General features: G+C 39.7%; 2 protein-coding genes across 4 annotated transcripts in view; one reads left to right on the top strand and one right to left on the bottom strand.

Annotated features, from left to right (window-relative positions):
* Positions 1–12,431, bottom strand: part of LOC139657413 (death-associated protein kinase 2) — a 42,392-nt gene extending 29,961 nt beyond the window's left edge. Inside the window, exons 1-2 of one of the 3 annotated variants that reach the window (XM_071535241.1) lie at positions 12,196–12,431; positions 2,307–2,423 (exon numbers count right to left, since the gene is read on the bottom strand). In XM_071535241.1, coding sequence (XP_071391342.1) covers positions 2,307–2,368 — 62 coding nt within the window. In that variant the 5' untranslated portion in view covers positions 2,369–2,423; positions 12,196–12,431. Of the gene's footprint in view, positions 1–2,306; positions 2,424–11,657; positions 11,838–12,195 lie in introns of those variants that run through there. The other 2 variants (XM_071535240.1, XM_071535242.1) reach the window with 2 other exon arrangements.
* On the top strand, positions 7,251–10,217 carry LOC139657407 (zinc finger BED domain-containing protein 5-like). The gene is made up of 2 exons (XM_071535221.1): positions 7,251–8,029; positions 9,827–10,217. The coding sequence occupies exons 1-2, from the start codon at positions 7,251–7,253 to the stop codon at positions 10,215–10,217; spliced, it is 1,170 nt and encodes a 389-aa protein (XP_071391322.1).
* Positions 12,432–20,240: the final 7,809 nt, after the last annotated feature.

Raw genomic sequence — 20,240 nt, 5'->3', positions numbered from 1 at the left:
CTACTTCCATTAAAACAACTACTACTTCTACTACTACTACTTCTAATACTACTACTACTACTACTACTACTGCCACTACTACTGCTACTACTATTACTGCTACTACTACGACTTCTAATACTGCTACTACTACTACTGCCACTACTACTACCAGTACTACTTCTAATACTGATACTACTATTGTTACTACTACTTCTAACACTGCTACTACTGCTATTGCTACTACTGCAAATAATACCACGACTACTACTAATTGTGTTACTCCAACAACTAATATTACTAATGGTATTACTGCTATTACTTTTTGCTACTTCTACTGTTTCTAATACTGATATTCCAAATACTACTACTACTGTTAATTGTATTACTTCTACTACTGAGTGCTACTTTTATGACTTTTACAAGTCCTAGTACTGCTGCTACTACTTCCACTACTAGACCTACTAGTACTACTACTACTACTTACGCTGTTACTAATACTGCTACAATTTTAAACTAATAATTCAACTACTTCAAACACTGAAACTACTACCACTGTACCACTGTGGTACTACTGCTACTACAACTACTACTACTACCACTATTGCTACTACGACCAATACTACTGCGACTGCTAATTGTATTACTTTTACTACTGATATTACAACTGCTGCTTTTACTACAGCCCATGATACTATGACTTTTTAAAACATGTTTACCTATCCTTCCATGTATTGATAACTACAGGACTTTTGGCTGTCAAATAAATTGCTTAAATATTCAAAAAGAAGAAGAAGACCTTGTTCAAATGAATTCAACTGTCCCCTTTTTACTGAAGCAAGCACACAAATTTTCTTCAGAAAATGTAGCCTTTTCTAGTTACACATATTGACACATATTCAGAGCTTCCATGTTCAAGTTAGGCTACTAAATGATGAACGGACATACAAAAGATGTATTTTTTAATAGAATTAATTACCCGTCTTTACCTACAGTGATAGCAATGTGTCCGGTGGAATCTACTGGTAAACAGGGGCAATATGACAGTCTTTGCACTGCTATCGTGTTAACTGTTAAGTGTTGAGCAGTTTGACACATCTGTAATTAAAAATTGTTACTATTTACAAATGCTGTTACAAAACACAATCGAGTTTGGAGCGAATTGTAGAATTTTAAGTTTCACTTTCATTTTTGTGACTGTCTTTGATAGTGCTTAGACTACTGGCAAAAGGCGGTATGACCAGGGTTGAGGAGGAAAGCAATACCAGTGTAGAAATAGCACCACCTTGACAACTCTAGTGCACACAGACCCTCGAAAAGAGCACTGTGCAAGCAAATAGCCCCACTCAGTACCAACTGCAAGTGCAAACTGGATGCTAATCCACCAAGGCTGTCACCGTTGTGCCATAAAGCCCCTTTGTAATTGAAGGGTTTTCTGATTTGATCTGAGAAAAACCCAGAGGTTGTTGATTTATCCTAACCTTATTTGCACATTAGGTAAGCTAACCTACAGTCTGCCCAAAAAATTTATCTAGTTTGCATATAGGAAGATCTATAGAACCCAAAACAACCCACAGTGCAATCATTTGGCTTCAGAACTCTTGGAGTATGCTGTTTGTGGTAATTTTATTGTTATTTTTTGCCCTTTTTGGAACTCTTAAGTCTTCACTCCAGTTGTTTTGGAGAAGGTTGCTACAGAGCTGCTCTGGCTAACTTGCTGTTAGTTTTATTGACATCCAAACTTCACCAGTGTTTCAACTGACATGAGGGTGGGTAGATAAATTAAAATTTTTGGTTGAACTAACCTTTAAGTTAAAGGAGCACATGCACTGGACTGCACTGGAAGAATGCATTTACTGAACACACCAACATGTGGAAAAAAGATCAGTAAAAGATTTGTTGTGTCGGTTTTGGTAAATGTTCGGTAAACCACCCAGCCCTAAACCAATCCTTTACTTTTGGGGTAAAATCAGAAATCATCAGAAAGCTACCGGAACAATTATTATAGTATTTAGACCACAAGATAATAATGTTGCACATTTGTGTGATACCTCAAATATCGTAATACTGCATTTTTTCATATTACAATTTTTGACATTTGACAATAAAGAGCTGCAATCATATCCCTCAGGGCAATAACATGTCAAAGTCAATTATACTCATGAAAAAGATCATTCAAGATCATCTGATAGAAAATTTGTATAGTCTTTCATAAAAAAAAAAACCTTATAATGTGATTACTGAATAGGCCTACTTGACATACCAATACATTATGGGGGAAACTATCATAATACAGTTTTCCCCACTTCACTCAGTCATATCCATACCTTCCCAGAACTTCTCCAATCTCATAGAGGTCTTCCACATTTTCAAGCTTAAAGACCGCCATGTTGACTTGCTTCTTCCTGATCCCTGTTGGTTTCTTGTTGATCCACTATTGGCTACTGAGCGGTCAGGTAGGTGATAGGTGAGGGGGATAAAAAGAAAGAGAGAAAGGGAAAGAGAAAGAGAAAGAGAAAGAGAAAGAAAAAAATAACAGGTCAAAATGAATGGTAGAAAGGAAGGAACACAAATCGGGTCTGTAAGAATTAGTACTGAAAAGGCAGACTGAAGCCAAATGATGGCAGATAAATGGATGACAAAAACATTCTACATTCTAGATGAGCAGACACAAGTATCTGGGGTGACACTGACCAATCACCACACAGATGAATGAACATTATCATGTCTTTCATTTTAGATGCCTAAATATTGTGTCTTGTTTAAACTGATTTTGAATGCATTCCCTAAAACTTAGATACTCAACATAGTCTATTTTAAGGGCCACTTTTGCAAACTGACAATTGATATTGTATATTTTCACTGTCAAACCTCAACATTTGCTATTGTCATTCATCTTTGGTAGAAGAAGGAAGTAGAAATGTAGGAGGACGGAAGTAGAAAACCTGATCACATTATTCAATACCTGTTGAACAAATTAAACAACATTTTGGATAAAAAATTTGGATACGATTTACAAATATTATGAAGATACAAACTTTGACAATGTGCACTGTCTCCTGCACATTCTGTAGGGTGTGGTCAGTAATATTCCCTCTCAGTGCACTGCAATACCTTTAGATGCAGAGAAGGCGTTTGACCAGCTTGAGTGGCACTATCTGGCACTTTTTATGGCAGGTCCTGGGGCATATCTCACTGCTGTGATCCTATCAGGTAGTAACTGCTCAACCAAGTTTGCCATTTCCTGAGGTACATGGTAAGGGTGTCCCTATGTTTGCTCTCTCTCTGGAGCCATTAGCAGAGATTATTCATCAAAACCATGGTCACATCTCCATATGACTTTATGATGATGATATTCAACATCTCACCATCTCATCATCTTACTAATGTTTACTCCCTGTGTTATTAAATGCATTCTCTGTTTTTGGGACTAAATTGGAATTGCTATCTCTGAACACTGCTACAAACTCTAAAATCTCACTCAACAATGGCGGAAAACCTTGATTGTGGAAATGGGCATGGCCTATATACATAGATGTGGCTTGACCCAATGAATCCAGCAATAAAAGAATTGTCTTTCTATGATTTATACTCACCCAGTTATGGCCATTTATATTTAAATCTAAAATGTTGCTGTAGCGCCCCCTATAGGCGCAATGACGCTGAATCTGGCACCTATCTGCCAAGACTGGGAGCTGTAGCCCTTATAGTTTCTGAGCTGCAGATACTTTTATGGCAGAATAATAGAATAAAAATAAAAGGCTACATTTTCTGAAGAAAATGTAAGTGTGCTTGCTGTCCTAGCAACAGTCCCTTTGACTTGGTGTTTGTATATGCACAAAGTAGTGGTAGTAGTTGCAGTAGAACTAGTAGTAGTGATAGAAGTATCAATGTAGTAGTAGTAGTAGTAGTAGTAGTTGTTGTTGTAGCCTAGTAGTAGTAGTAGTAGTAGTAGTAGTAATAGTAGTAGCAGTAGTAGTAGTAGCCTAGTAGTAGTAGCAGTAGTAGTAGTAGTAATAGTAGTAGTAGTAGTAGTAGTAGTAGTAGCCTAGTAGTAGTAGTAGTAGCAATTAGGGCTGGGCGATATGGTTGAAATCAATATCATGATAATCATAACAATTTTTCTCTATATCAATATATATCACAATATGGTTCATGTATGCAAAATCACGTTAAATAATCAAATTAATGTTCATCTCATTGAACCGAATGGTAATGTTAGGTGTGATGTCAAACAAAACAGAAATTTTCAAATAATATTCCTACCATACCTCATTTTATGAGTTTTTAAGTAAAATTTGCTTGTCATCATCAATTCAGACAGCAGAAATGTGTGTCACGATACTAAAATATCTTCATATCATCACAATATGATTCCACTGAAAGACGATAAACGATAATATTGAATTATCGCCCAGCCCTAGTAGCAATAATAGAACTGTTCCCCCTCCATGTACATATTAAAAGGAAAACATATAAATTCTGGCAACATTTAAACCAATCAGACCAGCAATCATTAAAATCTCAAGTCCTTCTTTGCAACCAGCATTCCCTACAATGTGGTTCCCTGAACCAGCTGATATCAGACCTCAGCAGCATGTCAACACCAAGACACACACCAACACACACCTAGAGACCCAACACACACCAAGAGACCAACACACACCAAGAGACCAAAACACACCAAGAGACACAATAAAGTGCCTTGACCTCCACTTAAAACAGCGCTACACAGATAAGTGGAATAACGGAATTAAAAAACAGAATAAACTTCAGCGCCATCACACACTTAACAGACAAATGAAATAGGCCAAATACCTTTGCATTCATGAAGTTCAAGAAAGAAACATTTTTAGGAAATATAGACTTGGGGACCATAACCTGGAAATTGAAAAAAAAAACCTTCCAGGTTTTGTCTTTAGGTTTCCAGGTTTGAAATAAAACTGGAAAACCAAATACCAGAGGCTCTGCAGCACTGCAATCTCATGAAAATAGAGACAGAAACACACCTTCTGTTCTCATGTCCAATGACAAGGGAAACCTATGACCCTAAATTGAAAGAAATATTCTCTGCTCTCTCCGCTACTATGAACCTATTTTTTTTTTATTAATATTGATTGTATATATTTGCAAGCTATCTGAATGAACATGAACAGATAGCAATTGTCGTTGTACAATATGCACTATTATAATATATATATAATAATATTTGACTTCTTAATATGATTGTGTATTGTTGATGATTATATTCTTGCTTATGCTCTGGCAACAGAAATTGTCTTGCCCTGACAGTAAAGCTCATTTGAATTTGAGAGTGAGAGAGAGAAACAGAGAGAGAGAGCTCCCACTCTGTGTGTGTCAACAACGTGAGAGAGACAGAAAAAGAATTAGGACGATACCCACTAATTATCAAAATCCAAAAGAAAGCATTTAAATTTTATAATCACCTAATAGAAAGTGACACGCTCCATAACAAAGCCCTCACCTACAGAGAGACTCTAGAGTAGTGTTTCTCAACGGGGACGGTACCGCCCCCCAGGGGCGTTCAGAGAACGTCGGGGGGCGCTGGAAGCAATATTTTTGAAAGGGGGGCATTGAGGTGTTCTTGGGGGGTGTTTGTTTAAGGCGAGTTTACACCAAAGATTCACGACGAGACGAGTTGAAACTTGCAACTACTTGCAAAAGAACGTGGTCTGCAACATTCTAAAACCTGCCAGTTTACACCAATGAGACTAGACGAGACGGTGTATTGTTTCCATACTCTTTACTTCAGTGTTTCTGTCAGCTTTCTGTAGCGCAGCTTCAGGCTGCCTTCACGGGAACGGGACGTCAGAGTATCATCTATAAAATTTCACCAACATGGCGTTTATTGTGTCAACTTAGGAAAATGGACGCTCTCTTCCTTGGTATTCCCCGTGGAGGAAATTAAGAGTTTCTTCCTCTTGAGAGCAATAATTTCTCCCAAGGATAACGCTGTGTTATCGCCATGGTTACAAATTTACAAGAGGGATATTCCGCTGTCGGACTTCCCGTGAAAGCAACTTAGCGTCTAGCATCCAGACACACACTTTAACACTATTCAATTCAAGTGGCTTTATTGGCATGACTGCATACAATACAATGTTGCCGAAGCATATTAACACAAACTATACAATCATAACAAACATAAATAAACAATTTTCTAAAACAATATTCTAAAACCAGACACCTGCCACCTGACAAGCTGAGTCACAGCAACACCATCAGCCGGCTTGATTCCGGCTGAGACGGGGGAGTTTACACCGATGCAACTTTTCTCTGCAGTGTTATAAAACGGTTTCGTCTAGTTGTGAACTTTAAAGTCTTCATTAAACATCTTTAATAAGTCTATGAATAAAAGGAAAAGTGAAATCCCAAAACATGGGACATTTACCAGGTTTACCTATAGATATCAGGGAAGCCAGCTTGCTAAATATTTTTAAAAGAAAGCTAAAAACTTATCTCTTCACTAGCCTTTAACTAGCTATGACTTTCCTGATACAGGCCTGAAACTCTTTTTTGCACTTTGCTTCGCACTTATGCACTGCTGCACTTCTTTTAAAATGTTTTATTTTACTTGAGTTTATGCATTCTATGTAGGCTACTCTATTTTTTAACTTTATTTTATTCAGTGGGTTTTATTTTCCATCTTATCAAGTGGGTTTTATTCTCCATCTATTTTACATTAATTATGGCATTCTATCCCTGTTTTTATGCTCATTCTATGTCTATTTTCATGTGAAGCTATGTATTCTATTCTCATCTTTATCTTATTTTCGCTATTATTATCAAGTTTTATGTGAAGCACTTGGTGCATGTAATTTCTTTGTTGTAAAGCACTTTGAGCTGCATTTCTTGTATGAAAGGTGCTATACAAATAAAGTTTATTATTATTATTATTATTATTATTAGGTTTAATTTGCCTGAAATAGCACAAAACAATATCAGACCAAACTCCATTGACATAGGCTATGTGACATATGTGACCCGCGCAAAAATATTACTTTTGCGCGTTTTTTTTCTTTTTGCACGTTGGAAAACCACGAGCAACATATCAGCAAAATGGCACAGAACAAGAAAAAATGCCGCCCGTATTCTATTGAATACCTTAGCTATGGATTCGTACCTTCTCCCACCAATGCACAACTTTGTGTGTTTATTGTGTGAACAAGTGTTTTCAAATGAGGCCATGAAACCCTCATGTTTCATCCATCCCACTCAGCAATGACACCGTGGCACGCAGGATAAATGAAATGGCCGCCGATACAGAGGAGCAGCTGTGTGCCATCCTGCGGGACTCTCCATTCAGCCTTCAGCTGGATGAGACAACCACCTCTGACAACAACGCTCTTCTGATGGCCTATGTCCTCTATAAGGCCTCCAACAGTCAGGAGATGGCTGAGGAATTTTTGTTTTCCAAATATCTAGAAACAGACACCAATGGCCAGACCATTTTTAATGCGCTTTATGCATATCTACAGAAGAAGTCAATCCCAATCACCAACATCCTCGCATGCGCCACTGATGGTGCCCCCTCCATGGTTGGCAGGTACCGTGGCTTCACCGCTCTGCTGAAGGAGCAGGTCCCGCATGTCCTCACAGTCCACTGTGTCTTGCACCGCCACAACCTTGTGGCCAAATCTAAAAGTCCACCTCACCACGAGTCTCTCAATGTTGCAGTCAAGGCAATAAACAAAATAAAAGCCCATGCCCTGAATGACAGACTGTTCAGACAGCTGTATCAGGAAAACGATGAGACATTTGAGCGTCATCTTCTCTATACTGATGTCCGCTGGCTCTCAAAAGGAAACTGCCTTGCTCATTTTTGTGAGCTGTTTGACAGCATCGTGGAGTTCCTGGAGAAGGTTGATGCAGCTCTCGGGGAAAAGGTGTCACCCAGCCGCTGCGACATCATGTACCTCGCAGACTTTTTTGAAAAGATTAACGAAGTCACGCTAAAGCTCCAAGGAAATGGCGTTACTCTGGTCCAGTGCAAGGCGGTCATTCACAGTCTCACCTCCAGGCTGGATCTGTACAGGCAGAGCATAGGCAGGAGGCAGTTTGCTAATTTCCCGTAGTTGACCAAGGTGATCTACTATTTTTCAGAAACAACGCTAAATAGATATAATAGGCCCGCTATTATTATAATTAATATATTTTATTTCTATGAATACATTATGTTGTAATGTTTATTATATTGACTTGTCTGAAAATATAGGCCTATATTAGAGATGCACCGATCGATCGGCCGGTGACCGGAATCGGCCGGTTTTCAGCTGATCGGCCATGACCGGTGACCGGCCGATCAGTCTCATATATCCGATTCTGTGCCGGTCAAATTCAAGACAACGGTAAAAACTCAGCTGTAATTAAGCAATATTACACGAGAGGGTGTGCGTTACCGTGATGCTTACTGACCGCATCACTGTCGTGCCAATAATGACGGTAACGCACACCCTCGAGTGTAATATTGCGATTATACAACAGTTACCAACAAAATAAAAGATACAAACAAAATGTATTCATATTGTGGGGCAATTCGCTCTCAAAATAAAAAAAAGTTTGCTAGTGTTATCTCCGTTTCCCTGAAAATACATGGGGTCTGACTAATAACTGGAAAACAATCAGTCACGTCAGTAGACTCCTATGTAATGGAACCTAGTTTACTACTCCAGCAAGTAGGCGGAGCCTTAGTACCGACCTGCAACAGAGACGATTTCTAGTCCCTGTTGAGTCAGCAGCCAACTGGAGCTAATGCTTTCTAGAGATCGCGGGATTTCCTAAACTGAATAAATACCACACATATAAACACAAAACTGCCTTGCTAGCTCAATCTTGTTGTAACTAAGATATCTGCTGAAAAAAATAATTTTTCCATGGACAGATTTAGCTACTATGTCCGCGAACTTCACATGTATTTTTAAGCTAGTAGCGCCGTGTCACCGACTCACCGGCACAGCTGATGGATGGCAGAGCGTCTGGTAACATCAAGGCTGAACAGAGTTAGCGTAGCGTTATATTTAAATACAACGAACGCATAATATAACGAACCCATTCCGAACGCAGCCAATTGTATGATAATATGGCGGAGTAATATTTAGTGATGAGGCTAGGTGTGCTGTCATGCTGATTTGATCACGTTCTAAATGTCTAGTTGACCAATCAGATCGCTTGGTCGGAACTACCTGTTGTATAATAGTCCATAATAGTAATAGTCTGTGTGTTGTTATATAGATCTGTTGCACCTGTTTTCTTTCGGGAAAGTATAAAGTGGGATATACTGCAATTCATTTTCATTTGGATTTTATTTGTTCAAAAAAGCTCTGTCCAGTAACCTGGAGCACTTTTTTATTTTGAGATTTGTTTGAGTGAGAGTGAGAGAAGGTCCTGTAACCTGGTGCAGTTTTGGAGAAAATGTAAGTTATTAATAGTCAATGTTTTATTATGAACATACAATTGAATTTTAATTTTCCATTAAAGAAAAGTTACAAAAATGTTTGTGTGTGCTGTCAATTATAGTTCTTAGAAAGAAAATCGGAATCGGCCAAAATCGGAATCGGCAGGTCAGACTTTTAAAAAATCGGAAATCGGAATCGGCCAAGAAAATTGCAATCGGTGCATCTCTAGCCTATATCCCTATGCATTATAAAAATAAAGAAACATTTATTAGTAGACTAATTAGAAATAAAATAACCAGTTCAAAATCGTCTAAAAATCTGCACCAGAGAACAATTTGCTGGTTATACTCATTGCAGGTGTCTGAGGCTCCACCTCCTCATTTACACCGACCACCTGACGATGATTAAGGCTGACATGGAGTCCACTTCAGGGACCTCCTGAACCTCGATGTTCCCATCTGGGTGGTGCAGCCCTTTCAGGCAGACGTGACCGGATGCGAGCCCGCCATCCAGGAGCATCTTGTCGACATCCAGTGCGACGACGAGGCCCAGGCTACTTTCCGCACCTCTGGCTGGGGCAGCATCTGGGTCAAATATGCCCAGCATTACCCGGCTCTCTGGGAGAAGACCAGGCTGCTTCTTCTTACTTTCCCAACAACATATCTAGTTGAGCAGGGATTCAGCCAGGTCCTCCACATGCAGTCCAAGTACCGCAATCGCTTAGACTTGATGGCCTCAGGCGCAATACGGCTGAAACTAACTTCTCTGCAACCCGCAGTGAAGAAACTGGCAGAGAACCACCAAGCGCAGGGCTCACACTAACTTTCAAAGCAATTTAGCTTATTTCCTTTGAAAGTTAAGATAAATCCTTCTGCTTTTTTCCAGTAGCCTCAGACTTTTTCCTTGGTAGGCTGCTCTTGTTTTCCGTTGGAACAATTAATAAGAATGCTTCTTGTTTGGCATTTCTGATTGGCTGCTGTTTGTGATAGGCCACCTAATTAAAGTTTGAATGTCAAATTTCTAACCGTTGCATTTGTTTAACACTCATTCATATAATTTCTATTCACATGGCTTTTTTGCTCCCTGGGAAACTAATGATAATGATATTCCAACTGTCTAGTTAAATCAAATGTTATTTGGCATTCAATGACATGCTTTTTAATGATATAACACAGAATAATAATCAATCTAATAATAATAATAATAATATAATAAGAATATAAATAAATAATAAATATATAGGCCTAATATAAATATAATACATAATATAAATATAATCATCATCATCATAATAATCATAATAATAAACAGGATAATAATCACCATTAATATTAAGGGAAGACAATTAGCCTACATTTTATTTGATGGGGTGGGGGCGGTAAGAACCACTGGTGTAGCATTAATTCAAACATACGGGCTGACAAGTTTCATTGCCTCCCTCGTCTCTGCCATGCTCTCTTTGGACAGGAAGAAATTACTTTAACAGCAACTTGGTTCAACACTAAGGCTTTTAACCTGAAATTGAGGTCCGTCCTGTCCGGAGTCAAAGCTGTCCTGCCCACTCCTCCGCAACACGTAGGCCTACTGCTATTCTGTATTAAAAGCAAAGGAAAAATGCACATATCCTGTGTAGGATCTAGGTGACATCACGCAGCAACACTAAGGAAAAGTGAATGGGTATATTTGTTTCCAAATTAAGGTTACTGTGAAAGTAAACTATTGTCTTTAGCCCTATAGTCTACTCCAAAACACTGAGTTGGACAAGAGTCAACTCAGTGTGACAAGCTGTTGGTTTTTGGCTTTGTTAGCTAGCTAACTAGCCAACAGGCTGATTTATTTTGATAGTGTTGGGCTACGGGTAGCTTAGCCTAGAGGAGTGACAGTTTGCTAGTGTACAGGAGGTTTGACAGCGGAGGAATGATTTGACAGTGCACAGCTACAGAGGAGCGATAGTTTGATTGTGTACAAGAGTGAGTTGTCTGAGAAAATACCACCATATGACCAGCAACAGCTGCTTGGTACAGTCTATGGGCTACTGTAGGCTACTGCGACTGTCTCAGAACAGCAGCAGATTCACTACCAAGAAGTAAGACCATCCCTAAAATAAGCCTACAAAGTTAACCTAAAACATCTACAAAATAGGTCTATTGGTTATTCTCTGTCTAGCTATCCGACCAGTGACACAAGTAAAGCAAATATAAAGTAACCTAAACAATGAAAATGGAAATAGAAATCAATCTTTCATGAACATAAAGCACTCACCCACATCCAGTCTATCTGGATTGACAACGCACTTGTTGGTCTGCTATTCCCAATAAATGTCGATACTCATATCAGTCCTCTATTCCCAATAAATGTCATTCGTATGCGTTCTACCCTGAAGCTTGTCAAACTGCAGGTTCAGACGCTCGCGGATCTGACACGAAATGCGGAAAAGATCCTAACTTCATGACGTTTCCATGTCGTGTCCGATTTACCTGCCGACTGGGAACACGTTCACGTCAGCCTCCTAGTCGATTGCATTATTCGCTGGACTGTCTTTGCTTTTAATGACAATTGATCCGGTGATCCATTGATTCGAAATTTTCATGTTAAATTTCCTAGCCGTGCAGCTGTTTTGAGGTGCATGGAAAATGGGTCCTGGTAGTCTTCATTGGAAAAACGGATTTTATTCTGTAGATTATAGACCCTTGTATGGCAGACAATATGAATACATTATTGTCTGTGTCGTCAGTAGGCTACAAACTGCAACATCAGTAGACACATGCATGTGGTTTTATCCTGTTATGGGTAGGCCTACCTGGTCTCCAGGTCGTCTGGATTGGTCTCGATCACGCAGCTCAAAATTCACGCCAGTGCACCCAGTTTTCCAGACAACACAAATTTACACGAGTCAAAATGAAATCAAATTGGTTCTTGTGGCATATTATATTATTCCATAACCCATAAACTACTGCATGTCCATGGAAATAGCCTATCTGTAACCTGTCACCTACAGACACACAGTCTGCTCAACAACGTCTATAGATCACACAAAGCTCTTCAAACGCCACTAATGAATTTTAGTTTAGAATTTTAGGACTGTTTCCAGCCATGACTTTTCCTGCTGGTCCAACCTTAGTCTGGCAAGTATTTGATGGCTTGTAGCGCCTCCCTGTGGTCATACTGCATGACTACTTCATTCCTCCCCTTTCTCCCATTCTCACCAGTCAATCATTCAAATCATTAGGCCTAGCCCAGTGGAATTTCAAGCCAGTGGCGTGCACAGACTCTGAAAGGGCCAGAGGTAAAATTCTCTAAAACGGCAATGCCCGGACTGTCCTGGTGACTCAGTTGGCAAAGGCTGGGCACACATTACACCAGTGGTTCTCAACCTTTTTCATATCAAGGACCCCTAATTTAGTCCACATTAGGGTCATGGACCCCCATTTGATGAGATTTTTTCTCTCTGACCCAAACCTGAGAACCCAAATTTGTCTAGAATGACTATCTGTATTGTAGGTAGAGAGATAACAGTGAAACTATGATCATAACAGTCATTCTTCTACATTATCTAATGCTGTTAACTCCTTGTAAATTAAATAATGCTGAAGTTTAACTTTTTATCAATTTACTGGGGACCCCCTGGAACCCCCTCAAGGACCCCTGGTGGTCCCCGGACCCCACGTTGACAATCACTGTCAAACACCTACAATCTCTCCCAGTGAGCACTATCCCTGATTTCACTGTCTGGGCTACATACTAGCCCTCTTTTAGCTCTAAATAGGTCCGGCTAAGTAACGCCCATTTCTAGCCCAAGTGATGAAATTAAGTTTTACTATAAGATTAATAAAATGCATTAGAAAAGTATTATGACGACCCTTCTTTTTTAAAAATGACGACCAACTCCGCTGGTCATCTTTAAAAAGGGTTCAGAGTTTAGCTTATGGTAGCTATAGCTGGTTATTACAGTATAATGTTAGCTATAGGTAAAGTGGACAGACACTTGTTGCACTGTTGAATTGTATCCTCCATCCTGTTATTCCTAAACCTTTTAGCAGCTAAGTAACATAACTTTAGTTAGCTGTTTAAGGTAGCTAAACTAGTCATTTATTAATTGGTCCAACCCTTGCATGGTCCTAGTGCAATTTTATTGGTTTGAAGCGGTTTGAAGCATAACTTTCATGTTTGTTTGTTTGTTTTTTTGCTTTTTTTATTAATGCCATAAAATTATATTGTACAGAACAATAGTTTGTATACAACAGTATACAAAGAGGGTGATACAATAATAAAATAAATATTATCAAACACTGTAGTGCCATAGCAATCAGTTCTTGATAATAAAAAAAAATGTTCAAAAATCCAAAATGAGGCTTGGAGTCCACTTTTTCTTATGTATGTGAAATTTTCCAAGTATTATTAATAATTGTATGAAGAAAACAAAGTCTTTTTCTACCTCTTCGTCTATAAATTATATATATCTCTACTTTTTATTATATGGTCTTTTTTTCTTTTTTTGGTCTTTTTTCTTATAAAGTGTTTAACATCAATCCAAAATATTCTAGTATATGTATGCACTGAAAAAATAGGTGATAGACTCATTCTCTAATCCACAGAATTCACAAGAATATACACCAGCTTTTCTGCTTGAATTTCCCAAACTCAGTTTGTTTGACACGGAGGTCTGGCTATGCCAGATTAGCAGGCTGCAGATAGACCTACCTCAGAACCTCTCAATGGGGACGGAAGTCATGTGACCTCAGCTGCCAAGGAAGAAAGTATGGATCTAAATGTTGAACCAGTGGCTAATCGCTTTGGTTAGTGTGTTGTTTAAACAGTGGAGGATTTATTTAATTACCACTGATGGGTAAAATGTCTCAAGCCGTGTCCATTTCAATTGCATACCAGTTTGAATTTGTGGTTGATAATTGGCTGAGCTAAGATAACATACCTTAGTGGCAACTAGCTTGGTAGTAGCTGTAGGCCAATAATAGCAGGGATTAATTATGGCTTTAATGTATTTATATTATTTTTCAGTAGTTTTCTCTCTTTTTGAATATACCCCCCCCCACACACACACACACACACACACACACCTCACCCCCATCCCCTGCTTCTGACAACAGTTAGTTGTTATACTGAATTCTTCAAATGTTCTTCTATTCTTCAAATAGTCTACTATAAGCAGACACCAACATTTGACCATAGGCCATTTTGTTCATTCAAACTTGAGTCCTAACTGTGGACACTTAAACCCCAGATGTACCAAACCAACAGTACAAACTACATTTATGCATCTGAACTCACTGCAAGATTTTATATCAAGTAACATAACTGAATACTTTGTCACACCACTAGGATTACATGAAACATTTATTCTTACTACATTCTGTGTATGAAATGTCCTAGGATAATAAAAAAACACAGACAATTGTTTTGTTCACTTCTTAATACACTTTAGTCAGCAAAATTTATTACACTGGCCATGGCAATTTCTTCCTGGTATCAGCTGAAACTTGCTTGCGTGGTCGGGTTTGACGTAGACAACATAGGCAGATTAGCTGCTAAAATAAAGTACAAAAAGGCACCCAGCTGCAGTGCGTCACATTCTCCACAACAACTAGATGACTTAGGTGAAAGTAGCCAGGGCTTACCTAAGGACATGTCAGATGAAGAAAAAGAAAAAGCAGCAGTTGGTTTGATCATTGAAAACAAGGTCTCACTGCTGCAGAACAGCCCTAATGTCAACAATTATCTACTGGCTGGTCTTCTGTATGTTAATGATTCTATTTATTCTAATGCTATCTTACTTCTCTCTCTTTCACTCTGTCCTTTTCTACTCAAGGTGTTGGGTTCCACTTCATCATTAGCCACATTTCATGTACACAAGAGAATTGATTTTGGTGACAATGTTATACTTACACTTGGAGTGTCTCCATATCCACAGTCCATATATCCTCCAATAATTCAGATGATTCTATAAAGCCTTAATAAACAATGTCATTTTTTAAATACAAGAACATCATAAACAATAAAGATGAAAATCAGAGAGAGAGAGAATGTGGACATATTTTATCTTACTCCTGCAGCCTTGTTATTGTTCGTAAATTAGCTTCACTGTTTGGTAGTAGATGGTACTGGCATCAATAGAAATCATTTATTTATTTAATTATAAAATACATTTTATACGCTTAATATTGATAATACTTAAAAATGCTCAATGTTGCTTGTTGATATTACAACAAAAAGCATTATTTCAGTAGCAATGCATGGTGTAACCATAAAACATGTTTGCAGTAGGATAGAAAAGTATTAAAAACTAAATCACATCTTGCAGGAGAAAAGGCAAACGCTCACTCTTTGTTGCTCAACTCAGACTTGAGTGTTTTTTCTATTTTTTACATCAGTGCCAAGTTGGAGTGGGTCATACCGCAAACGCTGTGGCCTAGCCCGTTTTTCCTGTCCTGACTCCACCTACCCGGGCCAGTTTCGGTGTACACCAGTGGCAACTACAAGTGGACCCAATAATACGGGAGGGGGAGGTGGAGGGACCCTAGGTGGAAGTGTGATGCAAAAATATATGCAATTGTTTGGTTTGAATAAGTGTCTGGTGAGGGGTCACTGGTTTGTAGTCTGGAGTCAGAACGGCTATCTTCTGTATGCAAGTGCTGTACGATGGACAAGATGTTGGGCTTGCTAGAGATGGCATTGACCAGTAACACCCAGTCAGCTCGTAGCTCACCCCTGAAGGGCGCCCCAGACTCTCTGGTGAATGTAAAGTCTGTGGCAGCTCTGAACACAACACTAAAACCCATTGCAGAATGAACAAACTGTGCTTCAAGTGCTTCTCCCCAGGGCACATCAGTACTAACTGTGACCAGTCAGCTCAGATACATTCTCTTAACCCAAACCAGGCTTGTCTCTCCCAGGGAAATTAAAAAGCCTCCATTTGTAAGAGGGAAATGTGAGGCTGTGTGGTTTTCCCTCCACTGATGATCACGATATTTATTATGTGTATACTACTACTTGTGAGTCAGTGCCCAAGGACATGACAGTCATTTTTCAGAACACAATGAGAACTGCCAAGAGCGATAGTCTGTTGAGCTTCAGCGAATGTTGGACAGTGGGTCCATGGCTACTTCTCTGCGTGCGGATGTAGTTCCTTGGCTGAGGGAGGCGGGAGCAGTGGGTGAGACCCAGATTGTCCCAGTATTGATTGACTCATTCTACAGCGTCAGCCTGTTGTCAGCCTCTGCACACAAAGACTAGGGAGTCTATCTGCGGGAGTCAATCGAGGGAGGGCCAGGGAATAGGGACGGCTAGGGTTGTCTAGGAATTATCTTATAACTTCCACTACCTTTCCTACTTCTGTTTTCCTGTCTGCTACACTATGTGACGCTCTAATTTTTGAGAGACTCCCCTCTGGCAAGAGACTGCAGTCTATCAAGACCAGAACCTGACGGCACCACAACAGTTTCTTCCCCATGGCAGTGGGGCTTACAAACAATCCCCATCTTTCGCAGACCCTGGACTGAATCTCTGAGCACAACTCCATACAAATTGTCTTGTTATTATCTGTAAATACATAGTCATATCTATCTGTCGTATATATTTGTATTCCCTCTATAGTGACACTATTTATTCATATTTGGTAATTTGGTCAGACACTAAATGCAACTTACTACTGAGCCCTTGTAAAAAAAAAAAGCCCCAATTATATTGTATATACTGTATATATTTTCAGGAATCTCTTCTTTCTTTTCTTCTTTGTCCCTGACATTTAAATTAAATTTGTAACCTGTTTCCTAACTGAACAACTATCTGATAGCAAGAATAAGTGCAGCTCTTAGTTTCATGTATGACGTTTACATCACTCTAAAGCTATACACACATTACACAGCTGTGATTTATAACAGATTGCAGAAACGGCGGTCAGTTCACACTAGCCCACCAGTCCTTTCAAAATTTCTTGTTATGCCTTGAGAATAATGCAAACATTAGATAAGACAAACACGAAAGAACACAGGGCTCAATGACGATCACACACTAAGCCACAGGGACATCTGACACATACATTTCTGTTAATTACCTTTTATTCCTGATTTGTTCTCTCTTTTTTAGCCCTCCAGTGAACCATCATCTACACCTGTCCCTACTGCTGGACCAGCCCCTGCATCCTCTGCCCCCCACTGCTGCAACATCTTCTGTCTCCATAATCCAACCCAACGGATTGTCAGTTGATCAACACTTCCGTTTTCATTTTTACATTTTTACCATGTTTTATGATTTTATCATCCAGATGAGTATTCTGTGTTTGATTTAATCTTATGTAGAAATCGTGCATTTTCTTCAAAAAGCAATTATGTCATGTTGGAGAGAAAATGTGGTAGCCACACCCACGAGAGGTACACACTCTGCTCCCATCAATTTTACTTTGTCTCTTAGGTTGGATCTCCACTGGGAAGGTATGCAGTCCTCTGCTCCGTTGTTACTTACCATCGTTGGTATGAGGATTTTTTGTAATTAGTTCTTAATGTGAAGTTGCAATTCTGTCAGCGTAATTTTATTTATGTTCACGTGAAAACCTGTTTAATATGAGTAGAGTCCTCCAGAGCATGTGCGTGCAGAAACGGCTGACTAGCTTGCTAGTGCGAGGGTGCACTGTTGAGAACATGTCAGTCTCTGTAAGGTACTTAGTGACATTGTTGCTGGTGTCTGACAGGCGCTGAAAGCATTGTTTAAGAGAGCCTGTTAATTCATAATTGATATATGCTCTAGTATTACAAGTATGCGGCTTTGTGTATTTTATTTTCATTTTTCTTATTTTCATTTTAACACATGCTCTATTTTTTTGGTGAATTGCACTTTACTGTTGTGGTTTTCTTTTTATTGTTTGTAAATTCTGGGTGTCTCGTGTGAGTATGTAACATGCTCTCTTGTGTTGGATCTCCAGAAGGCGCAGAGAGCATTGTGTAAAAGAGCCTGTTTATTCAACATTGATATCTGCTCTACTATTACAGGTGGCTAATAATAAAGCACCTGAAACAGAGATCCAGAGTGACAGTGTCATCACTGATATTACACAATGCAGAATAACATCTGCTATACCTGGCCTGAATATGCTTCTTAGGCCCGGATCTACTAACAAGTCACAATTCCAGTAAAGCTCTGTGGAATAACATGAGTGGATGTAGCGATCATCTTTCTGTGGACATGATGTGGTGGTTTGCTTCTGAATAGCGGATACAACCACCTGTAGCTTCATAGTAAGTGACTCTGTCCTACTTCTCCTGATGAGTAGGCCACTGTCAGTCAGAATCAGAACGAGAGACAGACAGTATTAAACAGCTGACTTGTTTTGCTAGTCGACTACCCTTCACAAAGTCATAAAAAGAAATACTTTCCCTTTTGTTTTCTAAAATTAATTATTCACCATGATGTAATACAGAGATTAAAGTACCTGAAAAATCTCAAAATACCCCCAAAACCTGTTTTTGACTTATTTTGGCTCAGTGCCAAAAATGTGTAGCAGTGACATCCAACACGTTTTCCCAGACCACCACACATGTGAATGTCACCACCTATATGACAAAAGATTAGACCTGTGTTATAGTAACATCTCTAATCCATATACAGCTAAAGCCGCTAATACAGCCATACAGCTATATCCGCTGGGTCTCACGGATCATAATAGCATGCTGTTGCTTCTGCTTTACAGACAGGCACTCAAAAGGCTCAAACTCACGACCCACAGCACCACCCAGTGGTTTGGGGATTAAATCACATATCTCCAAGGCTGCCTAGCCTGTAAAGACTGAGAGGGTTTTTGAGTCAGGGCTGGAGGAGCAGGCCTCAGTCATTGTGGATTTAATCAAATTCTGCATGGCAATACTAGAACTGTGAGTAAATATCCCAACTCCAAACATTGGATTACTCCCCATATTAATCACCTTCTAAGAGAAAAAAGGAACATTTTCCAAATTAAGGACTTGTCTGCTCTAAGGACTATTAACCACACAATCAAGACTGAAATTAGGAGGTCAAAACGTGAATACAAGGAAAAACTCAAACATGATTTTGACACCATGAACAGCAAACAAGCTTTCCAGTGGGTCGGGGCACTTAATGCTCAGACAGGCAAAGCCATCACTACAGTGGATGACCCCCTCTCCTTTGCCTGTGATCCTAACACCTTCCTTTCATGATTTGACACCATGGACTTCTCCAAGGAGTCTGAGGCTCTTCTGTGGGCCTTATCCCTCTCAGACACAGGTCTGGCTGCCACCCCCCTTTCACAGAGGCGGATGTCTGGCTGCAACTAAGGAGGTTCAAACCCAACAAGGCTCCAGGCCCAGATGTAGTCTTAGGGATGGTCCCTAAGCACTGTGTCCTGGAGCTCTCTTATATCCTCCACTCCCTGTTCATCAGACCACTGCAGACAGCTACAATTCCAGAACTCTGGAAATCATCTACCAATTCTCCCAGCTGTAAACCACACCTAGACCCATACTAATTTGCATATAGACGCAATAGGGGGACAGAGGACGCTGTTGCATACCATCTCCACACTATGCTTCTCCACACCTAACAAGGATACTCATCATCGCGCTCAGCTCAGCTTTCAACACCATCCAGCGTCACCAGGTAATCATAAAGCTCCCTTACTCACTCAATGTCACTCCATATCTCAGTGAGGGTGAGCCACCATCACCCCACCCCCCCACCCCCCCGAGGGCTGTGTTCTGAGCCCCTTCCTGTACACACTCTACACAAATGACTATCTGAGCCCAACACCCACTACCGTATATTTCAATTACTTGGATGCAGCCACCGTTCTTGCACTTCTCAAGGACAATAACTCCATAA

The sequence above is a fragment of the Centroberyx affinis genome, unplaced genomic scaffold (assembly GCF_046629955.1).
Source record: "Centroberyx affinis isolate AG114_WGS23_722 - 3 ecotype Tasmania unplaced genomic scaffold, CSIRO-AGI_Caff_v1 ptg002680l_1, whole genome shotgun sequence".
NCBI classification, from domain to species: Eukaryota; Metazoa; Chordata; class Actinopteri; order Beryciformes; family Berycidae; genus Centroberyx; species Centroberyx affinis.
The sequence above is the reverse complement of the archived record's forward strand: the minus strand, read 5'-3'. Positions and strand labels throughout refer to the sequence as shown.

Bases quoted from the DNA above. Each gene is read 5' to 3' on its own strand.
- LOC139657407 (XM_071535221.1), top strand. From the start codon at position 7,251: ATGGCCGCCGATACAGAGGAGCAGCTGTGTGCCATCCTGCGGGACTCT. The intron at 8,030-9,826 runs GTACAGGCAGAG...AGTCCACTTCAG, and splicing joins CTCACCTCCAGGCTGGATCT to GGACCTCCTGAACCTCGATG.